Source organism: Diplotaxodon limnothrissa, linkage group LG11 (genome assembly GCF_057381915.1).
Source record: "Diplotaxodon limnothrissa isolate DT_005_m linkage group LG11, D_limnothrissa_male_GT1.1, whole genome shotgun sequence".
NCBI classification, from domain to species: Eukaryota; Metazoa; Chordata; class Actinopteri; order Cichliformes; family Cichlidae; genus Diplotaxodon; species Diplotaxodon limnothrissa.
In genome coordinates this window covers 21197209-21217728 of record NC_140606.1, presented here as the reverse complement: position 1 = coordinate 21217728, position 20520 = coordinate 21197209, and the positions used below count along the sequence as shown (strand labels likewise).

General features: G+C 39.1%; 1 protein-coding gene across 1 annotated transcript in view; it reads right to left on the bottom strand.

Annotated features, from left to right (window-relative positions):
* Window positions 1-19000, bottom strand: part of LOC146622689 (B-cell receptor CD22-like) — a 33707-nt gene extending 14707 nt beyond the window's left edge. Inside the window, exons 1-7 of the mRNA XM_085366321.1 lie at window positions 18955-19000; window positions 18368-18709; window positions 17900-18211; window positions 16511-16825; window positions 16013-16333; window positions 9975-10238; window positions 7994-8257 (exon numbers count right to left, since the gene is read on the bottom strand). Of these exons, the coding sequence (XP_085222447.1) occupies window positions 7994-8257; window positions 9975-10238; window positions 16013-16333; window positions 16511-16825; window positions 17900-18211; window positions 18368-18709; window positions 18955-19000 (1864 nt within the window). The remainder of the gene's footprint in view (window positions 1-7993; window positions 8258-9974; window positions 10239-16012; window positions 16334-16510; window positions 16826-17899; window positions 18212-18367; window positions 18710-18954) is intronic.
* Window positions 19001-20520: the final 1520 nt, after the last annotated feature.

The window sequence follows — 20520 nt, the reverse complement described above, 5'->3', positions numbered from 1 at the left end:
AGATTTAATACTCTACAAATTGTAGAGTGGTAAGCCCGTCTTGATTCCTTTTTCTTTAATTTCTGAGGTTAACTGTTGATTCAATACTGACCATAGATGTGAGTGTGAATCAATTTTTCTCTGTGTGTTTGCCCAGTGACAGACTGCAGAATTTGATAAGCAGAAGAAAATGGAAGGATACATTTTTCAAATTTATGAGACTGATTGACAGGTAGCCCACTGAGTTACCACTGTGAGAGGATCAGTCAAAGCCCCACTGAATACAGTTTAGTACACCTACACAAACGATGTAACAACACAACAATTGGTAACATGTTAGTGAAGGTGGTCATAAACCAAAGTGAACAATTTACATTTTGTACTACGCATCATTGTATTTATTGAAGTATATCCAGCCTTTTTATAGTTATTTGGGATAATCCCATTGCAATGATGTAAACCATATTGTCTTGCTTTTCTGATTTGTGCTGTTATAAATAGGAATGTATTTTATTACTGTGGTTGAGACATTAAAACCATCTGTGCTATAGTCTTTGGTGAGCTGTGATACTTACACCAGATACCCAGAAATGTCAGAAAAATGAAATAGGCTACTAGCAAGGGACAGTGGCATTCAGTGTAGTAGTTGTAGAGTATAAGAGAGGTGAATTATGAATTATTAGAGGTGAATTATTATATGAGAGGTGGATTATGTGTTGCTAAAATTCTGGATGAATAGAAATGCCTAAAAATGTGATACATAGACTGGACTTGAGTCAGATTAGAACAGGGGTAGGCAACTCCAGGCCTCGAGTGCCAGTGTCCTGGAGGTTTTAGATGTGTCCATGATCCATCACAGCTGATTTAAAGGGCTAAATGACGCCTCAGCATTTCTTGAAGTTCTCCAGAGGCCTGTGTTACGATATTACTTCAGGGAGCAGACATGACACCGTCTTAGGTTTTAGCCATCACTTTTTTATTATCTCCACACCACCCTCCGGTGGCTTCCACATGAACTGCACCTTAAACAACAACTGTTCACTCATATCATGACATCCCCCTTTTTTTTTTTTTTTCAACAACAGGGGCAAACAACAAAGTAACTCACAACACCACTCAAGGCCCATGACCAGAGGGAAAAAAGAAAGGGAGAAAAAAAATGCCTCTTGGCATACTCACATTTCTCTCTTTTGAACACTTTTTTTTATTTTTTTTTTATTTTTAATCACAGCATGTGCTCAAAACATAATGTTCATTTTATTCCTCAATAAGCCTTCTGGGCTTGGAAACAATACGTCCACTCGCAGTTTTGGGTGGGGAACTTGGAAACTCTGTGGGAGTGACATTTGTACTTTGCATGTCCATCTCACTTTGTCCCTGTGTTTCATCACACTCATTTTGCTGTGTTACGTTTTGGTTGTCCCTTGACTGCCTTAGAAACTTTCTGTTCCTTCTATATGTCTGTCCATCAGGCATCTGAACAACATAAGATCTTGGATGTTCAGATAAACCTGTCACCTGAGCTGGATTCCATACACCCTGTTGCCACATTCTGACAGTGTCACCAACCTGCAGTTGTTTAAGTGCTTTGGTTCCTTGGTTAAAGTATTCTCTCTGTTTCTGTTGTCTTGTTTCTAACAACTGCTGCACTGTCTTAGTGACCATGTGGGGTTTCAATCTTTGCGATGTTGTTGGAAGTCTTGTTCTTATGCGTCGACCCATTAGCAGCTGGGCTGGTGACGCTCCAATGTCCTCCAACGGTGTACTCCTCAGATTCATTAATGATAGATACGGGTCATTCCCCTCGGCTTTTGCCTTTTTTAACAAGAGTTTCACTGTTTGTACTCCTCTCTCTGCCATTCCGTTTGACTGTGCATGGTGGGGGCTCGTAGTGTTGTGACAAAACTCCCACTCTTTTGCAAAGTCTTGGAATTCACGGGAGCTGAACTGTGGTCCGTTGTCTGAAATCACCGTTTCAGGAATCCCGTGTCTGGCAAATTGTGACTTAAGATGAGTGATAACTGTTGCACTTCTTGTGTCTGACTTCAGCCACTCAACCTCAATGAACTTGGAATAGTAATCCACTAAGAGGAGATATTCCTGCTGGTCAAAAGTAAATAGGTCCACACCTATCTTCTGCCAAGGTCTTTCAGGAACACTATGTGGATGTAGTGGTTCTTTGTTCTGTCGTTTCTGGTGAGTACTGCACACATCACAGCAGTTCACCATCTCTGTGATACTCTGTGACATTCCAGGCCAAAAGAGTACTTCTCTCGCTCTGCGTCGGCAGCTTTCAATACCCAAGTGACCCTCATGAATGCGCTTTAGCATTTCTGCTCTCAGTGCTGCAGGAACAATAAGCTGCTCTCCTTTGAACAGAACTCCATCCACTACTGAAATTTGTTCCCTGTAATTCCAATACGCTTGGATTTCTGTTGCAGCTTGGTTTCTTGTTTCTGGCCATCCATCCAGAACTGTCTCTGTAAGTTTAGTCAGTGTCATATCATTCCTTGTTTCCTTTCTGAATTCCTTTAGTTTTGCACGTGTCACAGGTAAGTTGGAAATTACCATGTGCACCTGGTCTTCTATCTCATTATCAGATGAGCTGGTCACTGGCAAATATGCTCTGGATAATGTGTCTGCGATGTACATTTCACTTCCTGGCTTGTACTGTACTTGTACCTGATATTTTTGCAGTCTCATTAGGAGTCTCTGTATTCTTGCTGGAGCACTGCTCAACGGCTTTTTCATTATCACTTCTAGTGGTTTGTGATCTGACTCCACGTTCACTTCTCTGCCATACACATACTGATGGAAACGCTCTGCACCAAACACAATTGCCAACATCTCCTTTTCTATTTGTGCATAACGCTGTTCAGTCTCTGTTAATGAGCGTGATGCATAAGCAACTGGCTTGCCATCTTGTAGTAAGACAGCACCGAGTCCACTTTTAGAAGCATCGACAGATAGTGTTACTGGAAGCTGTACATCATAGTATCTGAGCACAGGAGCTTCAGTAAGAATTGTTTTCAATTTGTTGAATGCGTGCTGATGCTCACCTTCCCACTGCCATGCAGCATCATCTCTGGTAAGGCCGCGTAATGGCGCTGTGTGTTGTGACATGTTTGGAATGAACTTTGCTAGGTATGTCACCATACCCAGAAATCGCTCCACATCTTTTTTGCACTCTGGTGTAGGCATTTTCTTTACTGCCTCTATCTTGCTCTGATCTGGTTTCAAACCATCTGCCGAGAAGATGTGGCCAAGGTATTTAATTTCCTCCAGGCCTACCTTGCATTTGTCTTTGTTCAGCTTAAAATTTTTTGCTCTTGCTCTCTCCAGCACTTGCCTCAGTCTGTCGTCATGCTGTACTTTAGTCTCTCCCCAGATCAAAAGGTCGTCTATGTATGTCTCGACGCCATCAATCCCCTCAAACACATCAGCAAATTCTTTGAAGATGTCCATTTCATCACTTTTATTCAGTGCCATCACTCTCTTGATGAGTCCCATTTCTTCACATGTTTGAATTCCCAGAATTGGCTTGGTTTCTGATTTTACGACAATGAACTCCAAAGCAAAACTTTTCTTTTTGTATTTCACTGCCCAAGTGCACTTTCCTTTAACTGCTATTTTGTCTCCGGTGTATGTTGACAACCTGACATTTGTGGGTCTAAGCATTTGCTTATTTCCTATTCTTCGTAGTAGACTGTAGGGAACCACATTGGCTTGTGCACCAGTATCAAGTTTGAATTTCACAGGTTTGTGGCCAACTTTTATTTCTACAGTCCATTCATCTGTTCGTGTCTGTGTTTTTGCATTTACAGCTCCAATGAACAGACTTGCCTGCTGATCCGTAGCTTCATCGGCGACAGTGTGCACTTTTCTCGATCTACACATTCTGGCAAAGTGATTCATTTTCCCGCAGTTCTTGCACTGTTTGCCATAAGCAGGGCATTGGCGTAATGCATGCTTAGTTCCACATCGTTTGCAATTAAACGTGCTTGCTTGGTCTTTGTCGTTCAGTTTCATCTTACTTTGTCTGTCTTTTTTGCATGTCTGCTTATGTCTCACTGCATCTACGTCTTTACTTTCATGTGCAGAGACTTGAGCATTTTGATCCTCCTCATGCATTTGCTTGATTTGAGCTTTTGTGGTCTCAGCTGCAATGCAAAGCTGAACTACTTTTTCGAGAGTAATATCATCTTCTCTTAACAGCCTTTCTCTCATTGCATCCGATGTAATTCCACACACTACCCGATCTCTGATGAGGGATTCTTGCAGTTGTCCAAATTCACATGACTTGGCCCTTAGCTTTAGCTCCGTGATGTACTGGCTAATTGGCATATCCCCTTGCACACACGTGAAAAACTTGTACCTTTCATAGGTTATGTTCTTCTTTGGGCTACAGTATTCCTCAAATTTCTCCATTATTTTCGTCAGCTTATGCTCATCACCATTTTCCGCAAACGTGAAGGTATTATACACTTCAACCGCTTCCTCTCCAGCAACGTGAAGAAATAGTGAAGACTGTACCTTGGGTGGCTTGCTAGCACCTCCTGTAGCCGCGAGATACAGCTCGAACCGTTGCCGAAACCGTCTCCAATTTTCTGAGAGGTTCCCTTGCAGCAAATCAAGTCCAGCTGGCGGCTTAAGCCCTTCCATGTGTGCGACACTCTTCTATAGCCTTATCAGTTCACTTCTGACACCATGTTACGATATTACTTCAGGGAGCAGACATGACACCGTCTTAGGTTTTAGCCATCACTTTTTTATTATCTCCACACCACCCTCCGGTGGCTTCCACATGAACTGCACCTTAAACAACAACTGTTCACTCATATCATGACAGCCTGGTAATGAACTAATCATTGGATTCAGGTGTGTTAACCCAGGGTGCGATCTAAAACCTGCAGGACACCGGCACTCGAGGCCTGGAGTTGCCTACCCCTGGATTAGAATGTGCAAATCCAATCTTGTTTTCAGCCTGGCAAAAAAATACCTGACTGAATTTAGAGGCTACAGTGTTTAAACTAGTTCCTGTACCAAATAAAGTCTCCTGCTCTCCATCAGCTCTGTACGAGATGTAGTTCCTCACTGCTGGGTTGGCATTACTGCTGCATGTTAGACTCACATTGTTGTTGTCTGGTACTGGACCAGAAGGACTGACTGAAACTGTGATGTTTTCAGGTGGATTGGAAAAATGAGTTTTAAAAAATTAAAATTAGTGGTGTACTGTACATTGGGTATTGCACTTTCTGACATAAAGCCTTATAAATCTATTTAAAAAGATGACATGACTTAAATAATAAACAAATTCATGCCCTGAGTTTTATAACATTGCTTGCAAGACGCCTTATACTTCTAAATTGGAAAAATAAAGCCCCCTCCAACTCATTCTGCTTTATTAAGAGACACAATGTATCATTTACAGTTGGAGAAAATTTAATTTTCATCAAGAGATAATGTTAAACAGTTTTACCTAATTTGGCAACCCTTTATAGATTACTTTAATAAGTAAAACTGTGAGGTATGGCCTCCTCCCGTATCTGCCCCAAGATTATATATATGGGTCTACGCAGGTGCTGTTTTTTTTTTTGTTTTTTTTTTTTTTTGTTTGTTTGTTTTTTGTTTTCTTTGGGGGTTTTTTGTTTTTTGTTTTTGTTTTGTTTTTTTGGGGGGGGGGGGGTTCGTTTGTTTTGGTTTGTTTGTTTGTTTTTGTTTGTTTGTTTGTTTGTTTTTTTCCCTCTCTCTCTCTCCTTTGAATATACTTATTTTGGATAATAAATGTGTATGTATAGACATAGATTTGATTGTTTATATAATGGTAATTATATTTTATGTAAAAAGGATGGGGAGAGGAAGGAAGGGAAGGGGAAAAAGAGGGGAGGGGAAGGGAAAAGGGGTAAAAAAGAAAAAAAAAACTATGTCAATGTAAATGAGATATATACTTTGTTGCCTGATTTGAATAAAGAAAGGAAAAAATAAAAAATAAAAATAAAAAGATGACATCTTAAGAATGCTTGGACCTTACTGTAGCCTACTGCTTCTTCTGCATAAAAAAGGGTTATGCATGTGAAATGTTATGCATAAACTAAAGAGCTATTTAAAATAATTTAGATCAGACAAAAGTGTGGTATTTTACTTGAATGTAAAAAAAAAACTGCAATAACACAATCATTTGGTTGTTTAAATTGGATATTGACATGTATTTCATTAAGTCTGATTTTTGTATTGAAACAACAGTTTAAGAATGCTAATCCATTTTTCTTTTTAATGCTGATAATCAAGGCCTTGATTATTAAACATTCACACTTCATTTAATGACCATCAGTAATTGTGACCATGTTTGTAGAAGCAGATGTTTTGGCAGTTTGCTGGTCCTGAGCATTCAGGAGTGTGTTAGCACAATACCAATGATATAAATGTACTGCAAAACATTCCATATTGTATGAAACTGTTAGTGAGTCGACTGTAGCTGGATTAACCCATCCCTAACTGCTTGTGTGGATTAGTGGAATTCCTAAAGTTATTGACAGTAAATTTATTGTAAATGAATACTAACATTTAGGGGGGAAAATCCTGACAATATCTCTTAACTGGCTTTGTAGAGCACAGGATATCATTGGCTAAGGCAAAAAATCTCCTTGATCTCCACTGCATCATGTATGTGGGTTAAACAAGAGTATTTACAGTTGCACCAAATACAAACCTTGAGGTTCTGCAGAGCTTTTAAACTTGCTCATACAAAATTGTTGACTGGCAGATCCCAGAGAGTTGAAGCTACGGCAGAGCAGGGTGGAAAAATGCTTCACATGTGGTTGACTCAGAATGAAGGAGCTCCTGTGAACTGTGATGTTTAGAGTCTCACTGAATATTTCAAATCCACCAGACTGATTGACAGGTTCTCCATTCAAATACCACTGTACAGCAGGGGAAGGGTTTCCCTCAGTGTCACAGGAACAGTTAACCTGACTTGCAGTTTTAACACAATCTGATGAAAACAGGATCTGTGGAAGAACTGTCATTGAAAGAAAGTGAGAGGAGTCAGTAAAAATAACCTTGATGATTGAAAAATTTTTGCAAAAATTACCCAAAAAAAATGAACTGACAAAGTGACCGGTAAAATGCTGTGTGTAAAGATGGTCATGTCTCAAACTGATCTGGAGATAACCAAAAATGTCAGAAAAATGGAAAACACTAATGTGTTGTTACAATTTCTAACAAAAATACAGTAGTATAATTTAATTTTGAGATACATACAATGAATCTCAAGCTGAGTCACATTAGAACGTTCAACTCCGAGCTTATTTTCAGCCTTGCAGAAAAATGTCCGTCTGTTTCTGAAGACTTGAATGTTTAAACTAGTTCCTGTTCCAATTAAAGTCTCCTGGTCTCCATCAGCTCTGTACCACATGTAGTTCCTCACTGCTGGGTTGGCATTAGTGCTGCAGGTCAGACTCACATTGCTGTTCTCTGGTACTGGACCAGAAGGACTGACTGAAACTGTGATGTTTTTAGGTGAATCTAAAGAATGAGTATTAAAAAATGAAAATTAGTTGTGTATTGTACATTGGGTATTACACTACCTGTCATAAAGCCTTATAAATTTATTTAAAAAGATAACATCTTAAGAATGCTTGCACCTTATTTTAGCCCACTGCCTAACTCTTCTGAAAATAAAGTGTAAAACAATGAAATGTTGCACATACACTAAAGAACTATTTAAGATCATTTTGATCAGACAAAAGCTGTGGTATTTTAGTTGAATCCAAAAAAAAGCAATAACACAATCACTTGTATGTAATGGATATTAACATGTATTTCACGAAGTCTGATTTATGTATTAAAACAACAGTTTAAGAATGCTGTAACTTTTTAATTAAAAAAAATACACTGTTTCTATTTGCTGTGTATTGGAAAAACATGGTGTATAAAACTCTGTTCTAATGATCTGACTCTTTGATGCTGGGTTATACTGATGATATGTAAAGCAGATGTGAAATGTGATATTTACACTGAACATCTATTTGAATGCTGCTGGAACGTCCAACTCCAATCTCATTTTCAGCATTACAGAAAAATGACCGTCTGTCTCTGGAGACTTTAATGTTTAAACTAGTTCCTGTTCCAATAAACGTCTCCTGGTCTCCATCAGCTCTGTACCAGGTGTAGTTCCTCACTGCTGGGTTGGCATTAGTGCTGCAGGTCAGACTCACATTGCTGTTCTCTGGTACTGGACCAGAAGGACTGACTGAAACTGTGATGTTTTCAGGTGAATCTAAAAAATAAGGAATCAAACATACAGATTAGTGGTGCACTGTATGTTGGGTATTACACTACCTATCATTAAGTCGTATGTGTGTATTTTAACAGTAACTTTGCATGTTTTCCCTGTGTCTGCGAGGGTTTTCTCCAAGTACTCTGGCTTCCTCTCACAGTCCAAAGTCATACAGTTAGAGTGGTTAGATTGATTGGCCATTCTAAATTGCTCATAGGTGTGAATGTTAGTCTGAATGGTTGTCTGTTTCTCTGTGTTGGCACTGTGACAGACGGGCGATCTGTCCAGGGTGTGCTGCTCTTGCCCTGTTACGGCTGTGATAGTTATAAACACACTTCTAAACCTGGTGGAAAGTCTTCTCAGAAGAGTTGAAACTATTATAGCTACAAATAGTCGGCCTACATCATATCATACTCCATATTTTCCGCATATAAGGCACACTTAAAATCCTTTATTTTTCTCAGAAATTGACAATGCGCCTTATGTATGAATTCTGGTTGTGCTTACTGACCTCAAACAGATTTTATGTGGTACACGGCGCTCAAAAATCTGTCAAAAAATGTTTTTGTACGACTTTGTTAAGCTACCAAGCTGCACCGCTTGATGGACTGTTAGAGCATCACAGCTACTGTAGTTAGGAGCCTAGCGGAGTAATCTGGGTCCAGAACTCTGTCTGCTTCAGGTCCCAAAGTTGAAGAACACTGCAACATCATTGAGAGTTATAAACGGTCTAAATTCTTTTGTCTTTAATAAAATTATCAGTGTTTCTGTTTTACCAGGTGTAACAATTAAGTTTAACATCCAGGCATCCATGAAAACAGAATTTATTACATTTAATGCAGTTAGAAGTTAGCAAGAAGTTAGCTTGCTAGTTTCCACCTAAAGATGATATTACCATGTTCTGACTGAAAGATTTCTGAAAAAATTAAAATGTACAGCTCTGCCATCACTTCCAACATAAACGAAGACAGAAAACTCAACCGCAGTGACTTTTGTAGGGTTACTGAAGTTGGACTATATAATGATGTGCTATGTGATTGCTAGCAACACAGCTATGTTAGCATAACATAAATGCAGTGAAGCTGGGGGATGAATGCTAACTTTGTTCCACTCGATAAAAGTTAATGTGAGGGTTCCCAAAGGTTAGGGAGAAATGCAATCGCATGACAGGATACTGTAAACAGACCAAACTTTAGTCAGGAGAACAACTGAGAGAATCCATCCACAATACGAGGTTACTCATTAATATACTGCAACAACATGGGAATAGAGCAGCTGCAAGAGAATTCAACATTAATGAATCAATGGTACAGAAGTGGAGGAAGCAAGAAGAATGAGTTGAGTAAAGTCTGACTTATCTGACCGTGTTGTTTAGCTTAATGCGGCTTATAATTCAGTGTGCCTTATTCATGAAAACAGACACGTTTGTTGACAGTGCACCGTATATACCGGTGCATCTTATAGTCCAAAAAAATACGGTAACCTTTTTTAAATTGAGAATCAAATGTCATTCTAGTTATATGTGGGTGGGCAGAGGGGCAAAGACTTTTGGAAATGCTGTGTGTATGCTTTTACTTTTTTATGCAAAAATGCATTGGTTTTTTATTTCTAGACTATTCAAAAAGCTCAGTGTGTAAATTCCAGTTCTAATGGTCTGAATCCTTGATGCTGGGTTATACTGATGATATGTAAAGCAGATGTGAAATATGATATTTACACTGAACATCTATTTGAATGCTGCTGGAACGTCCAACTCCAATCTCATTTTCAGCCTTGCAGAAAAATGTCCGTCTGTCTCTGGAGACTTGAATGTTTAAACTGGTTCCTGTACCAATAAACGTCTCCTGGTCTCCATCAGCTCTGTACCAGGTGTAGTTCCTCACTGCTGGGTTGGCATTAGTGCTGCAGGTCAGACTCACATTGCTGTTCTCTGGTACTGGACCAGAAAGACTGACTGAAACTGTGATGTTTTTAGGTGAATCTGAAAATTAAGGAATAAAACATACAAACTAAAATGTTAAGACAGTTTTCTTTGCAGAAGTAGTGTTTATAAATTGGGTACAATGCCTTCAGTATATATTTTTTCCCATTAAATTAATAACTCATACACATCTAACACCAAACAGGAGAGAAGGGAGCAAACCGCACACATTTACTGATTTTTTCTTTAATCAAGAAAATTTGTAGAGTGATAGTAAGAAGTTGCTTTGGCCCTTTCTTTCTAAATACTGATGTATCCAATAAAAATGATTTTTCTTTGTCTTTATATTGACTGACTGAACAATGCAACTTACAGTCACTTCACCAACTTTATACTTCTTTTTACTGAGTGTCAAAAACTACCCATTCATCATCTTCCAGGGGGGTTGGAGCCTAGTCCAAATGCCACTGGGTGAGAGGCAGTGTACACTGACACAGACAGTGATTCTGTCCTGTGGGCAATTTTAGAATCTCCAGTAAACCCACCCCTCCTTCTGTGGGTGGGAAGAGAAACACCACATAGAAAGGCTCCAGCCAGATGGTGGACTTTTTTGATACTTCTTTTTCTCTGTGTCTTATTTTGAGTTTGGTCCCCATGGAAATGATAAATGCCCTGGTTCTTACATACCGCTATTGTACTCAACTTAAACCGCTTCATACAACATGCCTCATCCTTCACCTAATTTATGTTTAAGTGTTTTCTGATTAAAATAACAGAGAAAGTGTTTTGTTCATCAGACATGGACCCGTACAAAGCCGCGTCATATAACGTGCGGAGGGCGGTGAAAGAGGCGAAGCAGCGCTACGGGAGGAAACTAGAGTCACAACTCCAACAGAGTGACTCTAGGAGCCTGTGGCGGGGACTAAGGACAATAACGGACTATAAAGCACCAACAACCGGTATGACGAACGCGGCCGTGACTCTGGCAGACGAGCTGAACACGTTCTATGCTCGCTTCGAGGCTGCAGCTAAGGTCTCCAACAATGCTAGTGTTGGTGGCGCTAACGGCTGCAGACAGGAAGATACTGCCAGCACCGGAAACGTGCTCGTCATCTCCGAGCATGAAGTAAGGAGAGCCTTCAAAAGAGTGAACACCAGGAAAGCAGCAGGACCAGACAGCATCCCAGGTCGTATCCTAAGAGACTGCGCATACCAGCTAGCTCCTGTGTTCACTGAGATATTCAACATCTCTTTATCTCAGTCGGTGATCCCCACATGCTTCAAAGAGTCCATCATTGTTCCTGTCCCGAAGAAACCCCACCCTGCTTCTCTCAATGACTATCGCCCTGTAGCCCTCACCTCAGTAGTGATGAAGTGCTTTGAACGCCTGGTCAGAGACTTCATCATTTCTTCACTACCAGACACACTGGACCCACTACAGTTCGCTTACCGTCCAAATCGTTCCACAGACGATGCCATCTCTCATCTCCTCCACACATCACTCACTCACTTGGACACTAGAAGGGGGAATTATGTTAAAATGCTCTTCATAGACTACAGCTCTGCATTTAACACCATAATTCCCTCCACACTCACCACCAAGCTGGAGCATCTGGGACTCAGCTCATCTATGTGTCAGTGGATCTCCAACTTCCTAACTGGCAGACCACAGGCAGTAAGGATGGGCGGACATGTCTCAGCCTCCACCACTCTCAGCACTGGAGCCCCCCAGGGGTGTGTTCTGAGCCCCCTGCTGTACTCTTTGTACACATATGACTGTGTGGCCACTACCAGCTCCACCACCATCATCAAGTTTGCTGACGACACCGTCGTGGTGGGCTTGATCTCTGATAACAATGAGACAGCCTACCTGAAGGAGATTAGGAATCTGGAGAACTGGTGCCAGAGGAACAACCTCCTTCTAAACGTCAGTAAGACAAAGGAGCTGATAGTGGACTTCAGCACTAAGCAGGAGAGGAACTACCAGACCCCCGTCATCAACGAGTGCCCAGTGGAGAGAGTGGACAGCTTCAAATACCTCGGAGTTCACATCACGCAGGACCTGTCATGGTCCTGTCACATCAACACCATGGTGAAAAAGGCCCGACAGCGTCTCTACCACCTCAGACGCTTGAGAGACTTCCAACTGCCCTCCAAGGTGCTCAGGAACTTTTACTCGTGCACCATAGAGAGCATCCTGGCGGGAAACATCTTAACCTGGTTCGGGAACAGCACCATGCAGGACAGACGAGCTCTACAGAGGACTGTGCGGTCAGCTGAGCGCACCATCCGCTCCGAGCTCCCTGACCTGCACTCAATCTACAGCAGGCGGTGCCGGACCAAGGCCAGGAAGATCGTGAAGGACCTCAGCCATCCCAACAACAGACTGTTCTCTCTGCTGAGGTCAGGAAAGCGATTCCGCTCCCTGAAGACCAACACAGAGAGACTGAGGAGGAGCTTCTTCCCGCAGGCGATACGGTCTCTCAATCACACCACCACACAGTACTGACCCACACATATGGTTCTTACACACACACTGGACTTTCTGGACATTGTTTTTGCACACATTGTTTTTTTGCACAACACTGGTCACTATATTCTTCATTTCCAGTTAATACTTGTACAGCTGCTGTTATTGTGTATATATTTTTTTATATTTAGATTTCTTCATACATTCTTATATAGTTCTATATTGTGTATTTTGTTGTACAGTTATTTTATTTTCAACTTTAATTTATATATTTTATCTTATTCCTTCCCAGTTAAATTTACCCTTCATTCTAATTTGTGTTGTACAGTTATTTCATTTTTAACCATAATTTATATTTTATTCCTTCTTAGTTAAATTTACCCTTTTTAATTTTTCATATTTATTTCCTATCTTATTCATAGCCTTTTCCTTTTTTGTTTTCTTTAGGTCACGAGCAGTTGTCCAAGCATTTCACTACATATCGTACTGTGTATGACTGTGTACGTGACAAATAAAATTTGAATTTGAGATAACAGCTTATCTAAATATCGTTACCCGAGGATATTTGGTGTGCAAATTGGCTCCAGTCTGCATGCCAACCTTCCAAATAGTAGATAACCTGCTCTACCTTCTGAGCTACACCAGGCACGTGCGAGGGGCGGCTTGAGCACCTGCCCCTTTCCTGATGGGTGTCCCAAATGCCCTTTTCTTGAGGCAATTGTTTTATGTGTGTTTTATGCATGCGGCGTGTCTGCGCAGAAACATTGGGTAGGATGTGTTTTGAGGCAGGACGCACATTTTTTGCTGTTTGAGCGGTGCCCATATGACAAGCCATTTCAGCCACGAGTTTTCTACGCGAGTTTTCTAACACGTCTGGTTAAGAAATGCCGTAAAAAACACTGTTTAATTGCGTTGACCTGACAGAATACCGTATTTTACACCAGGAAGTGGCGTCTTAAACGCCCTTTCTGAACGGCAGAAAAAAACACACTTTTACCTGTCTTTGAACACCACTCAGCAAAAAATGGCATTCAAAGACAGATTAAAAACTGTTTTTTCCGGCGTTCAGTGTCAGCTGTGAAGGCGTTTAAAACGCTGTTTTCTTGAAACTATGCAGGGCCTTCCCCATGGCGTTAAACTGCATTTCTTACGCCATTTCTTAACCAGACGTGTTAGAAAACTCGCAATATTTGGCAGAAATGGCTTACCATATGCAGAGCTGTAGAAGAAGCAAATTAAATGTGAGACGCAGACCGATGCAACAAAAACCAGTTAGTAGGTGTATAGTGTACACCTAGTATGCGTTCACAGCGTACACATAGTCTATAGCACAGAGATGAACCTTATTATTACATGTTGGTAAGTTGTCTTGTGACAACTGACAAATTGAAACAGATGAGCGTGCTGTGTGTGCAACAGCGCGACAAACATTACCTGTCCTTTTATTATCTGCACAAGTAGTGCTGGTCATTAGCTGCCAGCTAACTGGGTAAGGGTCTGTAGCTCTGCCCACCGTTTCAGGGAACATATTTAGTTTTAAAGTAAGTTACAGGGCTTTTCCTGCCTTCCTGGAGGGCTTATATTTCACTGAACAGAATCTAAAACACATATCCAAATAATTATGGATTATTACAATTATGATTTTTAAAAAACACAACCTATTTTATTAAAAAAAATACATTAAGAAACAAAATATATTAGATTTATATTTCAAATATGACAAAATGCTGATTTTACAAAATTATTGTATCTTTACAGTTTAAACATTTAATAAGCTTTCTGCCTGCACAGAGTGTACAGTCAAACAAATTGAATCCTCATAAATTCATGTTTATTACTTAATTTGTTTATTTTCATCCCTTTATTATTATAGCACTAGGAATAAATAATGAAGGAATTATTCTGGATCAACACCATGATGCAAACTTGTGGCCATAGTATATACAGTATTCTGGAGAAGGTTTTTTATGAGTATAGATTTTTTAAATTATAACTCATGATGTGATATTGTCCAGACATGCCCTGTAAGGACATGAGGAGGAAACAGTGTTGAAAGGAGTTGTGTGAGGCAGTGGATCTCTCACCAGCTACATTAAAAAGAGCACAGGTATCAATAACACATCTACCAGCTGTTCCACTGCAAAAGTATTCAAGTATAAAAATAATAATAAACACAATGTTTTGGTTCTATAACATTTTCTATCATTACTTTATTATAGATTAGGTACAAGAGTTGTTAAGTGTGGATAATTAAATAATAGATTAGTGCAATAGCAAAGTGTGCCTTGTTGTCAGATGGACAGCAAGTGGAGAGTGATAGATGAGATGAGGAGATAGAAGAGAGGCAAAGAGTGATTCACAGGCAGAGACTAGTTTATTTCTCACAGTTTTATTGCCTTGTGGTTCCAAGCGCTGTCACCAATCTTTGCATTTTATTATTATTTCATGACACTTGTTTAATCAGCAACCATTTCTCATATGGACTTTTTACAGTCTCAGATCAACACAGCCCTGCCCTCCAGCACTATCAGCAGCAGGAGCAGCAGCAACCCCTCAACAACAACATTGTACCCATCAGGTAAAACATGGGCTAAGTTTGCTTTGCACTGTCCCCACCTGATGACAGTGATATAGTATGATGATGTTCCATATTAGATTCCTGATGGTTGGTGGGTGTGGCTTCAGCCTGGTTCTATGTGCCCCTTTTTAACTTTGAGCACCGCCCCTTTAAACATCTCTGCACAGCCCTGAGCTACACCCACCCCAGCCACCCCTCCTGAGCTAAAACCAACCAACCTCACCTCCCCTGAGCTACAGTCCCACTTTACCCAGTTGTGTTCATCATCCATATTTAATGAGTGTGTATTTATTGCCTCTATCTACCCACATTACTTTGTTGCACTGGACTGTTGAATATTCATTTTCTCACTCACATTTGTCCTGGTTTGCATTAAAAGACATTATTGGCTACTATCTGGATTTTTCTGCTACACCTGAACAAAGGTTGATTTTTTATTTACTATCTGTGGCCTGAGTCTGGAACTGGGGCCTCATTCTCACATCACATAACAGTTATCTGAATTTTGTTTTTTTTTTAATAATTCTGTTTTACTGGTTGTGTAGTTACAAAACAAATATCATAACTTGGGGAAAATACATGATACTATATATAGTAAGTGAAACTCTGAAATTGAAAAATGTAAAGTGAAAAGCAACTGTCAAATGTGACTGACTAAATGTAGTTTTAGTCTTAGAGAGAATAAATAACAGATCTAGATAACTGTATTTATTACTAAATACATTACTACTACTATTTAAACGTTATTACTATTTATTTCATTTGAGAAGAGAAAAATAAACTTACATGAAATATCAGGAGTTAAACTTGTTTCAGCAGTGACATCAGGGCTACCATCTTGTTTCTGGTAGACAGCAGTGCAGGAGATTTTATTTCCATGATGGATGTGAGAAGCAGTGAAATTCATAACAGAGGTCCTGACTTTAGTTTTGTCCTGATTCTCCTGCAGTGTCTCCTGACTCTGACCCAGGTTAGGGCTCCATGTCAGAGCTGGAGGATGAGACCAACATGGAGCTGGAGCTGGAGCTGGAGCAGAGCACGTCAGACTCACTGAGGCTCCCTCCTCCACCTCCAGTGTGGATGGAGTCAGAGTCGGTGAAGGAGGATCTTGTGGTGGGAAGACATATTTTCATCAGTCAATAAAGAAATGAGCAGTAATTAATTTAAGGTTGGTTTTTTTTTTTGCTGTGTAAAATCCAGTAAATTCACAATGTCAAAGTCAAAGCAGCTTGACTCGTGTCATTTATTCACATGAATTGTCTTTATATGGATATAAAAACTTACCTATGAATGAAATATCTACACCAGCTTGTTTAAAAGTGTATATCAGTGCATTATCACACTCCAGTCTGAAGTAGTATTTAGTACTTTGAAGAAGACTTGCATTATTGAAAGTTGTGGTGCAGTCTTTCTTTGTTAAGTCTCCTGTCATGTCTTTAGTTGCAAGCAGTTTTGCAGCTTCATTGATCCAATATGCTCTACATGTATGATCTAACATGTTTTTATAGCTCTTCTCTACGTCAAAGAAGCAGGGGATGATCACACAGGTTCCACTCACGACATTTATATTCTGTGGCATTGTGATCCCCCACGTTCCACCTGAAAAAGATAATGCTTTTAATTTCATTACAATAATTGGTATATTGTACTACAGTCAATTCCATTTTTTCTGCTTCTCCAGTTCAGGGTCGCTAGGGATCTGGAGCATGTCCCAGTTGACATGTGGCAGGAGGCAGGATACACCCTGGACCAGTTGCTAATCTGTTACTGAACTAACATATAGAGACACTCATATACTCAAGTCCGGGCAGCTAACAATCACTAGTTAACCAAACCCTGTGCACATCTCTGAACTGTGGGAGGAAGCCAGAGTGCCCTGACAGAACCCAATCAGACAGGAATAATATGCAAACTCCACACAGTACACAGTGTCCCCATTCAATCATACGAGTAGAATTCTATTTGGATAATAGTCAGGGCATGTAATCAATAAAGTAGGAATATTAATGAAATTGAAAGGTAATTTGTTCACTTTAATATTATGAAAGACAGACATCACAGCTTCTTTTGCACTCTGACTGAATTGTTAATGGAACGTGCCACTACAGACCATAAAGCCAAGTGACAAAAGTAAAACTGCTCTGAAATTCTACTTTCCGGTTTGAGCACCAGAGTGAAATTAAAAACGTATACAAACACATGCGTAAAGTGAAATAACTAATTTTTTTTAACATGTTAATATGACAAAAAATAAAAATTGTAGTTAAAACTTAAAAAAATTCTCAAATGTGACTCATTACATGTAGAATTGTTTTATTCTAAGCCAGTATTAGAGAGTTCCTACAGAAGTAAACAATATTGCTTGGAAATTGTATGTTTTACTGGATATTTTAGGTCATATATTCTCAGAAAGGAAGACCTGCAGTTCACTTTAATCATTAAGACAATCATACATCAAGGAAATCAATTTAATTTAAAAGGAAAAGTTTGTATATTTATCAACATTTAGGAGCTTAAGTCTTCCATTATGTTTTGCAAATCCCAGAGAAGTCATGATTGCAGAATAACTAAAATCATTACGTTACTAGCTGTTTTATGTCTAATTTGAACAAAGCCAAGAAAAGTAAGTCAATAGCAGTGACATTATTTACAGTAGAGGACAAATAAACTTACATGAAATATCAGGAGTTAAACTTGTTTCAGCAGTGACATCAGGGCTACCATCTTGTTTCTTGTAGACAGCAGTGCAGGAGATTTTATTTCCATGATGGAGGTGAGAAGCAGTGAAACTCATAACAGAGGTCCTGACTTTAGTTTTGTCCTGATTCTCCTGCAGTGTCTCCTGACTCTGACCCAGGTTAGGGCTCCATGTCAGAGCTGGAGGATGAGACCAACATGGAGCTGGAGCAGAGCACGTCAGACTCACTGAGGCTCCCTCCTCCACCTCCAGTGTGGATGGAGTCAGAGTCGGTGAGGGAGGAGCATCTGGCAAAAAGATCAGTCAATAAAGAAATGAGCAGTAATTAATTTCAGGGGTTTTATATTCTGTGTAAAATCCAGTGAATTCACAATGAAGTCAAAGCAGCTTGACTCGTGTCATTTATTCATATGAATTATCTTTATATGGATATAAAAACTTACCTATGAATGAAATGTCTACACCAGCTTGTGTAAAAATGTATTTCAGTGAATTATCACACTCCAGTGTGAAGTAATATTTAGTACTTTGAAGAAGACTTGCATTATTGAAAGTTGTGGTGCAGTCTTTCTTTGTTAAGTCTCCTGTCATTTCTTTAGTTGGCTTTAGTTTTGTATTTTTACTGTTAAATGAAGTTGAATCACTCCAATATGCTTCACATGTATCATCTAAGTTATTTTTATGGTTCCTCTCTACATCAAAGGAGCAGGGGATGGTCACACAGGAGCCTCTCAAAACATTTATATTCTGTGGCATATTGACCTCCCATATTCTACACAGTGCACCTGAAACACAACACAATGAATTGTAAAAAAGAAATGCAAACAGTAATTTACAGCAACAGTACAGTTTTAATTATTGTAGCCTTTATCCAGAGTTATCACTGCTGCTAGGACTTCAGTGTTTAATTCAGGTACAAATGCTAAATATTTTACTGTTAAATATCTAATAAATGGACACCCTTTGTAGTTTAGTAGATGTTTCATGTTAAATAATAATCTTTACATGATGCTGATTTTCTTTCACTCACCCTGCAGCAGAGAACTAATGAGAAGTAAAGTCAGAGTTCCAGCCATCTTGTTACAAAAAAGTGAAGTTTAAAGGAGTCTGAAGTTTGCACATGAAACAATTTACATGATTATTTGTTACCAGTGACAAACTGTTATGGTGAAAAGTGAAGTAAATTATTTTTTTTATGTATTCTGTTAAAACTCTCAAATGATGTTTGAGAATATTTTTAGTGCGTTAGCTCAAGATAACAGCGTGATACAGCACATTTTATCACTCAGTAACAGGGCTCATTATTATCTTTAAAATATGTGACAATGACAGTAATGGTAATTTTGCAAAGCCCAGCGCTCGCATGTAACTACTGTCACTACGAGGATAATTATTCAGCCTCAAAAAATCTGCTAAGATACCAGCGTAGAGCTCTTATTTCAAAAAGTTATGTTCATAAACATGATAGACGAGAGAAAAAGAAAATCCTTCACCTTTTTCCTGTGGAACTTTTTCCTCGACAAATATGATGTTTAATCTAAATCGCAGTGAATCAAAGAATGATAGAAATGTTAGCTTTGCATAAAACTTTGATATTTCTTCCATATTTAAGATATAAAAACGTACATTCTTACGAGCTTCATAGAGAAGTCATTTCCACATATGTGAGGTTTTTTAAGAACTGTTCAGGAAGCGATGTAAAAAGAGGAAATAACACAAAAGTATGAGTGTCAATATTAGATAGATGCTTTTACAAGAAGTGGCTGTTAACAGTACCACCTTCTTTTTTGACCACGATCTCCACAACACGTCTTGCACCACTGAATGTGCTGTAAACATTTCTATTCACTTAGTAATAATGTTCACTATTTGGCTGAAGGAATAAAGTAGATTAATGTTTCTATTTTCTAAACAAGAAACTGAAAGTTAAAAACAGTAACAGTAAGACTGATGTTGTGTAAATTTCATTAATAAATAATATGTACAATATTACTTATTAATGAATATAGGTGTGTTCACCTGTCACGTGCACAGATAAATTAAAATTTCTATCAAAGCCTACAGAAATTGAATTTAATGTTTTTCATCTTTGGCAGTTACACAAGTTGACACTAGGTGGGAGTGTTTTTGGGGGTTAGTTTGTCCTGTCTCTGAGCAGGAGCGTTTTCATTTCATGTTGTATGTGCGGTGTACTACCTGTGTTAAGCTTTGGCTTCCAATCTTTCACCGTGCTGGTCTTGATCCTGTGACTTTCTGAATAGATTAGTATAGAATAAGTAATCTATGCTCAGAAAACAAATGATTTAGTATGCATACTAAAAAATATCTTTCTAAATCACCACCCACAGTCACACACCAGAGGCTGTAAATTCACATGTAACACTCAAGAGGCACAGTGCAAAACATAAGATCTAAAAATCATTAAAGTATAACCAGAAACTAACTGAAATAAAGAATATTAATAATCAAAAACATAAACACTGAATCACCAGACTCAGGACCATGACAGTAAGGATGGAAACCTTACGCACTAAAATGAATTTAAAACAAACAAAAATTAGAGCAAGAAACTCTGATGTACGAAAAGTAAACTGTA